The 15,349-nt window shown below is 42.8% G+C and overlaps 1 protein-coding gene across 1 annotated transcript in view; it reads right to left on the bottom strand.

The window, feature by feature from the left end:
* CCDC175 (coiled-coil domain containing 175) overlaps nucleotides 1–15,127 on the bottom strand; it is a 70,928-nt gene extending 55,801 nt beyond the window's left edge. The window contains exons 1-6 of the mRNA XM_028102461.2: nucleotides 14,962–15,127; nucleotides 12,670–12,755; nucleotides 9,404–9,515; nucleotides 5,169–5,304; nucleotides 2,113–2,341; nucleotides 241–363 (exon numbers count right to left, since the gene is read on the bottom strand). Coding sequence (XP_027958262.2) covers nucleotides 241–363; nucleotides 2,113–2,341; nucleotides 5,169–5,304; nucleotides 9,404–9,515; nucleotides 12,670–12,755; nucleotides 14,962–15,118 — 843 coding nt within the window. The 5' untranslated portion in view covers nucleotides 15,119–15,127. The remainder of the gene's footprint in view (nucleotides 1–240; nucleotides 364–2,112; nucleotides 2,342–5,168; nucleotides 5,305–9,403; nucleotides 9,516–12,669; nucleotides 12,756–14,961) is intronic.
* Nucleotides 15,128–15,349: the final 222 nt, after the last annotated feature.

Below are 15,349 nucleotides of genomic sequence, written 5' to 3'. Positions count from 1 at the left end.
TGGACTCTAACACCTGCCGGGAGCACAGAGGGGCTCCCATTCTTACCAGGTGAGACAGGTGGCCAAAAGCTCCCCTCAAGCTATTTCTTCCTCAAAAGCATCCACATGCCTCCACTTCTGGGTCATAACTAGTTTCAGAGTCAACAAGGGTCTGAAATCCTAGAACTGCCAGCAACATGAGCACGTCTAAAGGATCTCCTAAACCTCAAACACATCCTTTATTTGTTTATTCATTCTTACCACTGTGCTGGTCGTAAATGTTTCTTTCATTTTTGACACTTTAAGTTTTAATGTCTCCAATTCTTTCTTCTTTTTATAAGTCTCTGTTCTCTTAAATTCACAGAAGTTTTTACATCTTTCAATCTGTAATGATAAACATGATAAACCAATCAAAAAACTTATGAGAACAACGAAGTTTAGGAAATCTTTTTATTTTGTTAATTTACTTCATACTAAGTATACCATGGTGGGTCTTCAACAACAACAACAAAAACAGCCCCCCCAAACAGGGTTTGTTTTGCAACATCACAAGAAAAATAGTGAACTACAAGGAATAAATTGTAATTATAAATGTTGAAATAGTAAATTTATAAGAGCAATAAAACAATGATCATTAATAGCAAATTCTAAAAGCAACTGCCATCGTAGCAATTTACTAGTAAAACACCATAGCAACGGCCACCAGATTTACAGTGTGCTAATAATAATAAGATCAGGAAAGTCAAAGAAAAAAATGACGAATGATCTGAAAATCTAAATTCACATTTTTTTGATGGGAAAGAAAGCAGACTAAAAACAGGGTAAAAAGTCACTGAAGACTGGGCAGCTCACAATCTTGGACAACTTCTTACCATTCTACCAAGATCAAACATATTTTGATTACTTGTCAGACCCAATGGAGTGAGTCATCCTCTTATCAAAATCAAACACATCAATGCATCTGTCTGGCAAAATGAATGATCAAGAACAAGGTGACTAACGGAGTAATAAGGCCTGAGAAAGCATATTCAATTCTGTACTAAAGAGTTATGAAAACATACATTCGGGTGGCTTTCTGTCAAAGCCATTGCACCCGATGTGTCTTATGAATGAACATGATCATGGTCAATTATCTCAGCACCAGAGCACCATTGCATAGGAATGGAACTTTGGGATTAATCCATTTTGTTGAAAATCAGAATTCTGTGTTCATTCTTCAGCCAAAGACTTCTCCCAAGGTCTTGTGGTCATAGACATAGTATTAGCAAAAAATATTTTGTTTGGTGTTAGGGGAGAGCTTACAATTTGAAGACTGACAGCTGTGATAGTTTTTCCTTTCTCATAGGAAGTAAAGGAAATTCACAGGCTGTTACCCCAGCCTATCATGTGCCTTCAGTGAACTTTAGTGGGTGCTCCACAGGTTGCGAGCCCCAGCCAATTTTCTGCGTGACAGTCATGCCCGTGCCCACCACGGGGAGGGCAGCAGCAGGGACCCGACAGCGATTCTCATCATGAGCCAGGCTGCCACGCACGGGGGAGAAGGAAGACCGCTGGGAACACCTCCGCTGGAGAAAGCCCTGCCTCTCCCGGGGTAACAGAAGCACAGCAAAGAGGGACCATCCAGAGCCACTCTGATGGTGAATTTTAATTGATATAGCCCAGCAGACATCAAGATGTGGTAGTCATTCCCATCTACTCTCCCCAAATCGCTAGTCTCAAAATACTCTTTTCTGTTGCAGCCCGTGGCTCCGCCTAGCCCTTCTGCAGGCTGCTCTGCTCGGATGCATTCAGCAGGAGCTGAAGGCTCTGGCAGCGTGGATCTCCCTGGTCTTGTCCATGGTCAGAATGGTCAGAGGCAATAAGATGCCACGAAAACAAGATCCTTGTCCCTGTAGGGCTGCCTATGAGCAAGGGGCTACCCAAGTGTGACAAATCCCGTCACTCATATTCTTTCCCATGACCTCAGATGCTATGACACAATTAGCGTTTACCCCAAGTGTCCCCAGTGTGCTTGCATCTCTGCATCACTGTGCACAGGAAATACCGCACGGGAGGCTTGCTAGCCTTGCGAATTTCCTGCCTGAGATTCCACACGATTCTGTAATTTTTAAAAAAGTAAATCGTGCCACTTGCCTCTTCATTCAGTTTTTGTTTTCTTTTCAAATAGTCCTCTTTTTCTTTTTCCAATTGTTCCTCTATTTCTTCGAGATGTCGTTTTTGCAATTCTATGTCTTTTCTCTCTGAGGTGATTTTGGTGTAAGTCTCGTTGATGTAAACAGTGGTGGTGGCTTTTTCTCCCATTGTGTGGTTGAGTGCTGTCACTAACTTTTCATGCTCCCTTGCCAGCTTCTCTTGCTCTTCACTAGGAGCAAAGAATGGTTCATGGAATGAAAAGTATGGTTTTTAGGAAAGGAACTTAAAGTCTGTTTGCCGAGATGAACACCATACAGAGGGAAATTATAAGGAATACTTAGAGTTGTATCTGTGACCACTTAAACTTGGTTGAGATGAGGACAGAAGGAAACACAAGACAAATGTCAATCTTGCACCTGTTTACTGCTGCACCAATGTCATGGGGTCCTACCTCGCCCCACCCATCCGGTTCCTGGTAGTAACTATGGGATGTTTTGGTTTAAGGTATGCAAGGATTCAAAAACAGTTTTGAGATGAATGGAATCTGACCAAATGGTTTGATAGGTAGCATTGCCATACTATTATCTTGAGACATGCAATCAAGCCAAAGGAAGATAAATATCTTACCATCCCTCCAGCCACCTTCTGAAGCCAGTGCCCTGCAGGGAGGGCCCAGGAGAAAGCAAGCCTTCCTCTGATGGACAAGAGTCAGGGAGGAGAGAGCAGAGTCTGTCTTCACTGTTCAGAAGATGCTTGAAACCTAACTTGAACTCTCTTATCCTCCCCTACCTGCCGCCAAATCTGAGTTCAAGAGGAGACATTAACTTCATCTATCCATGGCTAGCCACATCCATCTGAAGAAGACCTTAAGACGGTGAGAAATATCTACCCCAGGGCTAACAATGCCAAGACTGGAAGGAGGGACAATTGGCGCCATTTCTAGATTTTCCTTTTTTAAAAGCTTCTACAATGTTAAGACCTTTTCCCTTTCTCTAATCCCTGGCGCCAAAGACTTCAGTTGTTCAAGGGGATTGTGTGCAAAGGCTCAGGAAAATGGAAACAGGTTGTTGGTTAAGTTTATTTTCCAGAAGTCAGCTCTACCACGGAAATGCAATTAAAAGCCCAGGCTAGAGAGGGTCAGATAATGGGTGCTTTGTGGGTCTAGCAGAGGAAGCCTTCTAAGAATGAGTCAACCTAAGGATTGAGTAGCCTAAGTGGAACTAAGTAAAACAAGTCAAAAACAAAACAAAACAAAACACAAAAAACCAACTAGGTGTATTGAGGTGGGTTGAGAAGAGAGAACTCAGAAATCAAACACAAGACCTAAGGAAAACCCACCCAAAGAGTTTGCCATTTTGGGGGACTGTCCAGGAGAGGACCACCTGTCAGAGAGTGTTGGCATCTTGATGTACATCTTTCTTTGAAAAATGGATGCAGTGAGATTGTAGCTTGGTGATGCTAGCTCATCAAGCAACCCACCTTATGTTTGTCATTTGCCCTTCCATAAAGATTTCTCTAGAGCAGGGATTCTGAATGTGTGGTCAGGACCAGCCCCATTAGCATCACCGGGCAACTCGTGAGAAATGCAAATTCCCACTCCCATCCCCCACACCTACTAAATCAGAAATTTGGGGTGCTGCGGAGCTTTCTAGTAATTTGTGTTTTAATAAGCACTCCAAGGGATTCTGATGCATCCTCAAGTTTGAAAATCACTGGTCTGTAGAGGTGTGATGGTGCTGGCCAATGGACCTGAGTACTCCAGCCTGGATATTATCTTCCTCGTTAGTAGTTTAGGAATCGATAATATAGTTGATACAGCAGTCTCTGGTGACGGTGGCCAGCAAATCCACATTGTGAACCCCTAAGAGGGGTTAGAATTCTCAAGCTTATATGATCATGAACTTTCTTTTTCATGGGGCATCCCCCAGAACAGGTGTTCTGAGGGCCTAATTGAGGAAAGTCATCCCTGAGCCTCGAGGTCTCCACCTAATTCCTTTTTTTTTTTTTTTAAGGATTTTATTTATTTATTTGACAGAGAGAGATAGCGAGAGCAGGAACACAAGCAGGGGGAGTGGGAGAGGGAGAAGCAGGCCTCCTGCCAAGCAGGGAGCCTGATGCAGGGCTAGATCCTAGGACCCTGGGATCATGACCTGAGCCGAAGGCAGGTGCTTAATGACTGAACCACCCAGGCGCCCCTCCACCTAATTCCTGATGCTTTGATATTATGTGCACCAAGCAACCTTCTGATCACTTTAGCTTCCCAAGATTTTTTTTCTTTCATGGGGACTCTTTCAACATTTCTTCCTCTGACAAACTGACATTCTCATATTTATGCATTAGTCTTACGTATTTGCTCACAATGCTGAGTTGTTCCTAAGGTTTTGTTTCAGAATGTATCTTTTCCTCCATGAGATGCATAAATTCAAATTTGTAATCCCCGCCTTACAGGTGGAGAAAAGGAGGCCCATGGGGTGAAGTCCTGACAACACAGCTCAGGGATAAAGGAAAGAAACTAACAGGTGTCAGAATCTGAGCTACAGGCAGTTATATATATCATCTCATTTAATTACAGATGAAATCTATAATTCTCTGCTGGGAACCAATCCCATCCCTCAGACCTCCTGTAGTTTATGGCTGAATACCTTTAAGAAACTAAACTAGCTACAATGTACTATATTTGTAATACAATACCCAGCCAATTTTTTTGCTTTAGTGGTTCAGGTTTGTGAACTTAATTTTACTAAAGGGGAATCTGAAACCAATGTGCGTCTCTACCTTTGGAGGTGGCGCGTGAGTCACACACAGTAGGTGCTGCTGGAAAGCTGGATGGTCTCTGAAACTTGACAGGTCCCCTGACTGCAGCGGTTGAAGATTTTTTGCTCTCCTCCCCAGCTCTGTGCGGCCATCACGTACCCCTCCTCAGCCAAGGTCATCTGCTCCAGATGATATCCACCCACACCAGCACAGACCAGAGGACAGACCCCTTAGGACAATTTTCACACTCCAGCCACAGACCCCAACTCCCGCAAGTACTGAATTTAAAAAACAATACATACCCTAGAGCTTCATTAATTCTTTTCAGATCAAGTATTCTCATCTTCAGAGACTGTATTGCATCATTCATCCTTGTAATGTCCGTCTGTATTTGATTTATCTCAAAAAGATTTAATCTGCGTGCATCTCTGACACATTCTTAAAAGTAAGTGGAAATGTTGCTAGATTATTTGAGAAATGGCACACTTGATACTGACTTTCCAAATCATGAAAAAATTAGGTCTTTCTTTGAAATACTCTTTTAATTATGTCCCTGTAGCAGACGTCTCTTACCCCTTTGGTCCTCTCCATCTTACCGATCAATTATTCCCCTCACTTCAGCTGCTGGTGTGGTGACCAGCTTTCCATGGGCTCTCAACGACTTCACACTGGGGCGGTCTGGCAGCACCTCGTTCCTGCTTATTCTACCCACTTCTCACCTCCTGTCCAGGACCTCCTTGTCACCTCTACCCATGGGACTTCTTTAAACATGCACACTCGTGCACATGTAACCCAAAGTGTGGGAAACAGGCAAACATCGGACCCATGACAGGCAGGAGCTGGTGCTGGGACGGTCCGGGAGAAGGTGGAACGGTGTGTCTTGGGGGCACGTTCCCAGGCTTAATGTGTTGCATTTAGCGGCAGTCAGTATCAGGTTGCACCCCAGATCCGCTCTCCCTTCTCGCTGCTTTTGCCCCCTTATCCTACCCTCCTCCTCCTTGGGTTGTGCTCCCAACTAACAGTGCAAAAGCCTCTGGCTCTGCTTTCTGGGGAACTCAGTGTGTTAAAGAACTAATTATTCATCAACAAATAACACATCCGTGTGATCACATAAGACTTCAGAGGTTTACCTCAGCGCATGATAGATGCAAAAATGATTTTTTTTAATACTGATGGTTAGAAGGTACTGGACTACCCATTTCTACACAATAAATTCTCTAGAAACTGGCTGGTAGCTCCATTTGAGAGAGCTAGGTTATTTTTCCGAGGCTACTTGTTAAGTTTGTTCATTGTAGCAGCGCTTCCCAAACTTTTATGTTTCAAATATGCATATATATATATATATATATATATACACACATATATATACAGATCCTTTTCAAGATTTTATTTATCTGTTTTTAGAGAGGGAGTATGAGAGTGCGCATGAGCGAGGGCAGGAGCAGAGGGGGAGGGACAAGCAAACTCCACATGGAGCCCGACGTGGGGCTTGAACCCATGACCCTGAGATCATGACCTGAGCCGAAACCAAGAGTTGGATGCTTAACTGAGCCACCCAGACACCCCAAAATACAGATTCTAATATAGTAGTTCTGGGGTGGGCCTAGAGATTCTGCATTTTATAACAAGCCTTCAGATGCTGCTGATGCTGCTGACCCATGAACCATACTTTGAGTAGCCAAGTTTTATAACGTAAGACTAATTACATTTATGTGGGTATCAAGAACCTCTTTAGCTAGTATGCTCTTTTCTTTTCCTTCTAAATATTTTTCCTGATTATAAAAGTAAGCCAAAATAGTCTTAATTCTGCCTTCAGCCCAGATTCTTCTAAGTCTTGTTTTTTTCTGTATATAGAGTTTATTGTATTTTCCCTGACACACTAACACCATGCATATTGTTTTATAACTAACTATATCACTGTCTAATTAGGAGATAGAAATCTTACAAATTGAATAGGGAAATTGTAATACAGGGAATTAGTAAGCCTAACAGGACTAGAGTACTGAGGGATTGGATAGCAAAAGAGAACAGAACTCTAAAGGCTTGGGGAGCAGCAAGTGTAAGGGGCAGCCAGTACCCCTATGGCTTAGACAGAGTTTGTCTGAGGAAGCAGGACCTCCACACCTGACATCCAGGCCTCACTGGAAAGAGCTGTGGCTCACTGGATGGCAAAGAAATTCATGAGATGCTGGGCTAGTAGAACTCATGGAAATCTGGCTTCTGGGGGAATTGACCGGCCGTCCACAGGGAGTTGCCAGGAAATCTGTTCCCAAGCTGGTGCCTCACTGGTAGCAATCCACCATGCAGCCGCCCCAGGGGTACTGGAGGGAGCTGCTGGGCTCTGCGGGTGGAGGAGGGGGGCTCTGCAGAGGGCTCCGTGGGGGGGCTCTGTGGGGGGGGGCTTCGCGGAGGGGGGGCTCTGCAGGGGGGCTTTGTGGGGGGCGGGCTCTGCAGGGGGGGGCTTCGCGGGGCGGGGGGGCTGACGTGGAACAGCTGTGTGCACCGCAAGAGCTGGCCAAGCTGAGCACCCTGGGGCCAGAGAGAGTACCCTCTTCTCTCTTCCCTCCAGTATCCTTCCAGTGCCCTCTCTTGACAAAACTTAACCTTGTGCCTGCTGGTAAAGGGGGAAATGACAGGGCCTAGCTCTCTCAACATGGAACAGGCAAGGAAGGTAGATTTGGAGCTGCAAGGCAATAAATGGATAACTGGAACATCCACTTAAAAAGTGTTTTGTTGCTGTTGCTTTTGCTTGTTTGTTTTTAATTTAGACCACTGGGTGGGGGAGGGGGAGGTTAAAGGGCAATGAGCTTTGGAGCTGTGAGGACACTTGAGAGCTGTTCTTAAGCAGGGGAGGCGGGCCTTTGTATTCTCACAGTGACTGCTCCCTGAACATGGGCCACACCTGAGGAGACGATGGACCAGGATGGGGCAGGGGGCAGTGTCAGCTCTTGTCTAGGGCAATTCCTATAGAGGACCTGAGCTGTGAGCCTCAGCCAACACTCCTGGCAGCTGAGGAAATGAAACTGAATGCTTACCTTACACCAAATACCAAATTTAACCAAAAAGGAGTCAAAAACCTAAATGTCAGACCTAAAATTTTAAAACTCTTAGAAGAAAACATAAGAGGAAATCTTCAAGACACTGGACTTAGCAATGATTTCTTGGATAGGACACCAAAAGCATAGGTAACAAAAGAAAATATAGATAAACTGGACTACATCAAAATTTAAAACTTTTGGGGGCGGATGGGTGGCTCAGTTGGTTAAGCGTCTGCCTTCGGCTCAGGTCATGATCTTGGGGTCCTGGGATCGAGCCCCACTTTGGACTCTCTGCTCAGCGGGGAGTCTGTTTCTCCTGTGCTTGCTCTCTCACTCGCCCTCTCTCTCTCTCTCTCAAATGAATAAATAAAACCTTTTTAAAAATCTAAAACTTTTGTGCATCAAAAGTCAGTATCAACAGAGTGAAAAGGCAAACCATGGAACGGGTCAAAATATTTGCAAATCATGTATCTGATAAAGGGTTAACATCCAGACTCTATGAGGAAGAATTCCCACTACTCAATAACAACCAAACAACCTAGTTAAAAGATGAACAAAGGACCTGAATAGATATTCCTCCAAAGAAAATAAGCTGATTACCAATAAGCACATGAAAAAATGCCCAACATCACTAGTCATTAGGGAAATGCAAATCAAAACCATGATACCAATTCACACGCATTGGAATGGCTATATCTAAAAAGCCAAAAAGAACAGAAGAGAACAAATGTTGACAAGAATGTGAAGAAATTGGGATCCTTGTACATCGTGGGTGGGAATGTAAAATACTTCAGCCACTATGGAAAACAGTATGGCAGTTTCTCAAAACTTAAAGTAAAAGTACCATATTACCATACAATCCAGCAATTCCCTTCTGCATATAAGCCCAAAACGATGGGAAGCAGGGACTCAGACAGATATTTGCACCACCATGTTCATAACAACTTTGTTCATAATAGGTAAAGGGTGGAAACAACCCAAGGGTCCATCAGTGGATGAACAGATACACAAAACACGGTATACACATACAATGGAATATTGTTTGGCCTTAAAATGAAGGGAAATTCTGACACAAGCTACAACATGGATGAATCTTGAAGACCTGCCAAGTGACATTAGCCAGTCACAAAAGGACAAATATTGTATGATTCCACTTATATGAGGTACCTATAATCCCCAAACCTACAGGGAGAAAAAGTAGAATGGTGGTTTAGGTGAGTCAAAATTCCTAATTTAATTGGATAAATACCAATTTGGAATGGGCTGATCTACATATCATTAGTCTATTTAGAAACTAAACTATATAAATTCAAGTTTTATATATATCATTTCCACTTAAAATGTAAGAGAACATTATCATGGATCTGGGTTTGTGCCTTGTACTCTTTCTAGCTATATTTTGACATGACCCAACTATTAAACTTGTCTTGTTACAAGTAGTAGGCTTTATTTTCTTATAAGATAAACTAAGTTTCTATGGTTGATAACCTTAAAAGTACCTTCTAATTCTCTGCCAATGCTACTGGGAAGAGTTTCCAGTAGAAAATATAGTCTGCTGAGTTCCATGCTTTCAATTTCTAGGAGATCAATTGTGGCTTTTCTCATTTCTTCCTGAAAATTTGAATTACATATATAAAAAGTTAAGGCATTAAACTAATAAAATTGATTTCCTAAGCAATGCCCTATTATAAATATTTTCAGAGATCAAACTTTGATTTCCATTCAACACCCTCTGCTCTTATTTTTATTTGGAATAGAAAGTGTGAAAAATCACTCTTCTTATTTGAACTAGAAGGTGTGAAAAATCACTCTTCTATAATCGGTTTTTAAGATAAGTCGTTGTTAATTTATCTCTTAATCTCTGCTGATTTTCTTCTCAGGAATCATCTTTTCTTATGTTTTTTGTATGCAGTTCCAATCAATTTAAAAGGAGAGACTCCAACAAAAAGGGTAATGCTGAGAAAAAGTCTGCTTAATTAAAAGCTGGAAAATGCCTATAAAAATATGCTTAGGTATAAAGGGAAAAATACTTTTTTTTATACATACCCACAAATCCAAACAAATAGTCTGATGGGGATTTTTGTGTTTTGTTTTTTTGGTGGGGCTTATTTTAAAAAAAGAAAAGCATCCAAAAATCTGTTAGTGAAAAAAATAGATAAATCATCTCTTAAATAAATGGTCGTAATGGCTATAGTTCTTTTATGACCTGAGAAATTGACATTGTATTTTATGAGTAAAAAAAAAAAGATTACATGCAGCCACTCTGGAAAACGGTATGGAGGTTCCTCAAAAAGTTGAAAATAGAGCTACCATACAATCCAGCAATTACACTACTGGGTATTTACCCCAAAGATATAAATGTAGGGATCTGAAGGGGTATGTGCACCCCGATATTTATAGCAGCAATGTCCACAATAGCCAAACTGTGGAGTCAAAACGTCCATTGACAGATGAACGGATAAAGATGTGGTGCATGTGTGTGTGTATATATATATATATATATATATATATATATATATATAATGGAATATTATGCAGCCATCAAAAGGAACGAGAGCTTGCCATTTGCAAAGATGTGGATGGAACTGGAGGGTATTATGCTGAGTGAAATAAGTCAATCAGAGAAAGACATGTATCATATGACCTCACTGATATGAGGAATTCTTAATCTCAGGAAACAAACTGAGGGTTGCTGGAGTGGTGGGGGTGGGAGGGATGGGGTGGCTGGGTGATAGACATTGGGGAGGGTATGTGCTATGGTGAGTGCTGTGAATCGTATAAGACTGTTTAATCACAGACCTGTACCTCTGAAACAAATAATACATTATATTTAAAAGAAGAAGAAGAAGAAGAAGAAGAAGAAGATAGCAGGAAGGGAAGAATGAAGGGGGGAAATCGGAGGGGGAGATGAACCATGAGAGACTATGGACTCTGAGAAACAAACTGAGGGTTCTAGAGGGGAGGGGCGTGGGGGGATGGGTTAGCCTGGTGATGGGTATTAAAGAGGGCACGTACTGCACGGAGCACTGGGTGTTATACTCAAACAATGAATCATGGAACACTACATCAAAAACTAATGATGTAATGTATGGTGATTAACATAATAAAAAAATCTAAAAAAAAGATTACATAATTGTATATATAGCATGATCACTTTTCTATAAAAATATAAAATTCAATACAGGCATTGTCTATTCCCTGGAAGCAGGAAAGACATTCATCAAAGAGTTAATTATGATTATTTTAGGGTGCTGGGATCATGGTTTTTACTTTCCTCCTTTTACGTGTCTATTTAAAAAGTTTTTTTTCCAGGGTAAACATGCAGTGCTTCCAGAATAGTGAAAATTTGTTGTTTTATAAGATGGAGGGATTTATCTCTAAGAGATTTCACAGCTCAGATATTACATGGAGATACAGTAGATACTTTAATAAGCCACACTAAATATTTTGACCCCTTCAAACCCAGGAGGAAAATATAACTCAAAGAACAAAGCAGAGGAAGGTTTCCACGATACCACGGTGGGGCACCACACACACACACACCAACTCCCAAGCTTTACACACATGTATTCATTTAACTGGGATTATAAAGTCTAATGCTGTAGTACATATGCATCTATATATAATCACAGAAAAATATCAAGAGATGAACTTTTCTCAGCAGTCTGTAGACTCAAACTCATTGACTTTACAGCCACATTTCTACATTTTTAGATATTTGATATGTAGATTCTTCAATATTTTTATTTTTATTTTTTTAAATGTTTTATTTACTTATTCATGAAAGTCAGAGAGAGAGAGAGAGAGAGAGAGGCAGAGGCAGAGGGAGAAGCAGGCTCCCCACCTAGCAGGGAGCCCGATGCAGGACTCAATCCCAGGATCCTGGGATCATGACCTGAGCCGAAGGCAGACGCTTAACCATCTGAGCCACCCAGGCGCCCGATTCTTAAATATTTTTAAATCAGATGAAGAGACCTGACCCTTCTGACCCCACTGGGGGGAAGCATTGTAAACATCATCCAGGGCCACGTAGAGACATGTGGGTGACACTTCAATAGGAAATTCTTTAAATATTTCCTTGATGGGTCCCAGTGAGCAGAACAAAGAGTTGGTTTGTTTTCACTGAGGAGCATGGTCTACTTCAGTGAAAAGAGGCGCCAGATCATCTCTCAGCAGTTATGTAAGAAATTACTTACAGAGAACTGAGTGAATAGGCACGAGGCATGGCTTCTATATTGGGGGCAAGCATTTGCCCATGTGGCCCACCCCTTCATGGAGCTCCGCTAGCAGCAGTTCTGCTCTCCTAAGCGGGCTTGCCCTCCCTCGTCCATAGCACAGGTCCTTAATGCAGGATCCCTGTGGAAAAGCAGGCAGCACCCCACAGTTCTGGACACTGGGGCACACGCTTAGTGAATTGAGATAAACATTTTCTTCCCTCAGGGTAAATATTTTCCCTATTCATCTATTCAAGTATCTTGAACAGAGTTGGTACTAAATTAAAAGTTGATGAAGAAATAAGTGGAAGATTGAAAAATAAAACAGTTTTTTTAATATTTTATTTATTTATTCATGAGAGACGGAGAGAGAGAGGGAGAGAGAAAGAGAGAAAAGCAGAGGGAGAAGCAGGCTCCCAAGGAGCAGGGAGCCTGATGCGGGACTCGATCCCAGGACCCTGGGATCATGACCTGAGCCGAAGGCAGACGCTTAACCATCTGAGCCACCCATGCGCCCAAAAATAAAACAGTTCTTATAGATAATACAATACCAATTTCTTAACAGCGATAGCAACGTCCTTAAGAAAGGTCTTAGCTTCTTCGTTGCATTTAAAATAGTCACTTTGTAGTGATTGTTCTAAAAAAAAAGAAAGAAAATGAAGATCTCTTATTTTTTTGTCCAAATCCCATTTAACCCTTTAGATCTAGCGCAAATGCCTGCGCAGCTGAAAATTGTATCTTCTATCTCTGAATTCCTATAGTACTTAATATGAATCTCTTTTGAACATATTTCCTAATTCATAGTATTCTCACTTAGGTACATATTTAATGCTTCTTGAGGACAAACTCCTCTTGATATTCCATCTTTGCCTCTCTCATGGGAGAAAGAAGGAATCTATATAGGACAAAAAATTCAATAAATATTTATGAAAGGAATAAATATAACATGCCTATAATGTAGGTTTGAGAATGTTTTCATAGTATATATATTTATATTTGTGTACATGTAAATATAATATTTTGCAAAAAACCCACTCATTTATTTAACGGTTTCAAAGTCCCTTATGTCATTTTTACTTCTGTGCCAATATTTAAATCCTGGGATGAGAGTAAAGATCTGTAAAACTGGTAGGCGTGAGGTAGACAGAGCTTCTAAGGCCTTTTCATTCATTGACATATGAAGGGTCTCTCCTTTCCCTCACACACTGTTAAGTAGGAAGCACATGAGAAGAGAGGCTTGTGAAATGTTAGCAATGGTAATGAAGACTGGATACATACCAAATGGAAAGAAGGGGAAAACGGACAAAAGGAGGAGACAAAAGGAGGAGAGAGAACAGCTCTACTTACCTTGGCTCTGGCGCCCCTGAGTTACCCGGACTTTGTCCACGTGAATTCCAGGCCCGCATCTTCACGTGTGGGATAAGTTTGATGGGATTAATGCTTTACATGCATTATCTAAGTTGATTACTATAGTCTTGTGATGACTCCCATTTCACAGCTGAGAAATCTGACTTTTGAGGTTATGTCATATGTTCAAGGTCAGAGAGCCCATCACTGAGAGAGTCTAGATGCAAACACAGGTGTGACTCCAGAGTCCTTGGCCTTCATGGCCATACTCACCCCTCAGAACTGTAAAGAACAATTTCTGCCCTCAGTTCCAGGGAACTCAGATGCTCTTAATGAACTAAGCTCTCAAACCAAGTGAAAGTCAGTTACTGAGTTTGCAAGCAAGCAGGTGTTAGAAAGGGACAGGACTTGCCTGTTATCACCTTCCCCTTCTTCTAATGGAGTGAATGAGCACAAGCTGTTCCCACTTGCAAATGGGCTGGAGGGCTGCATATTTTCTAACTCCCACAAGAGGCTTAATGAAGTTTCTTCCTACAAAAAACTTCCTGAGAGTCCATAAATTATTAGCAGAAAATATTTGCACAGAAGTACTGGGATGAAATGCACATGCTGATCAAGTATGAAGAAAGTTCAAGACCCTAGCTCTACCATGGCCAATGATAGTGACTCGTTTAGGTCTCTTTGGTGGTTAACATTCTTCATGGTGGTACTCATGCAAGCCTATCTCACAGGAATTGTGAAGTTAAATTAGTACGTCTAAGAAGAAAAAAGAAATGATCCCAAACTAACAGTAACATTATAACAGAAATCAATATGATTACCTTGAAGCCATGAGATGCTGATAGTAAAGCAAGGAGAGGCTCCGATGTTTGGCCTAAATGGTTTATGAGCTAAACAAGAAATGCCCTTTCCTGGACCATATCTTACCTTAAACTTAGGTGTCTTAATTACAGGTTCAGCTTTCTAACTGAAGAAGCATTTTAACCTGACCCCATCCAAAGTTATTATGTTTGCATCTCCTAAACATCCTTGTCTAATTTTCTTTGTCTAATACAAGAGGAGCTTCTTAAACACTCCCTTTCTTGTTTGCCTGTTAAATTCTCCACTTTATCATGACAAAATGTTGGAGGAAGTTAACTTGCAAAGAAAAGAAGGGAGAAGCTGAAATTAAATGCATAATCTAAATGCAGGTGGGCATCCCAGTCGCAGGCAAATGGCAGTGGCCCGAGAGCCCAGGCTTTGCCCGGAGTTTGTCACCAGTTGCTAGTGTGAGCTGGGCCAAGTCACTCCAGGGGCACTAGAGCAGGAGAGCTGAGCCCTGGGTCCCACCGCGCTGCCTCTCTCTCTCTCCCGCCAAGGAGCCTGAGAGGGCTCTGCCGTAGCCTGGGACACCCCGGGTTCCCGCAGGAAGGTCCCGGCTGAGGGCCCCCCCGCCCGGTGCCGGCTAGGTGCCACCTCCGAGGCGCCGTCCCTCCCGGCGCCCGCACGCTTCTCACCCACAACGAAGAGCTGCTCCAGCGTCGCGGTCGCCACCGAGGAGCCCAGGGAGGAGGGGAAGGTGCACAGCTCCAGGGTGGGGCCGGCGGAGACGGCTGCCTCCCGCAGCGCCTTCTCGCCAAACCCCATCTCTGGGGACCAGGAGCTCAGGGCCATTTTGCTGCTCCTGCGCGGTGCCTCTCAGGCCTGACGCCAGGACGGCCGGTTGCCACGGGCGACAGAGACGCCGAGGCCCCGTGCGCCCCCTGGGGTGGGGGGTGCCTCCCAGGTTCTGTTAACTTCGGCCGCTGTAATTACGCGATCCTGGAGGGCGGGGCCGCTCTCCAGCGGTCCTTTCCTCCTTCCGTTTGCATGTCTAAGTTCGCGTCCTGGACGTTTGTCTGGAGC

This window comes from Eumetopias jubatus, unplaced genomic scaffold (genome assembly GCF_037043125.1).
Source record: "Eumetopias jubatus isolate StellerSeaLion01/CBP00866 unplaced genomic scaffold, mEumJub1_p1.0 scaffold_7, whole genome shotgun sequence".
NCBI lineage: Eukaryota > Metazoa > Chordata > Mammalia > Carnivora > Otariidae > Eumetopias > Eumetopias jubatus.
The sequence above is the reverse complement of the archived record's forward strand: the minus strand, read 5'-3'. Positions and strand labels throughout refer to the sequence as shown.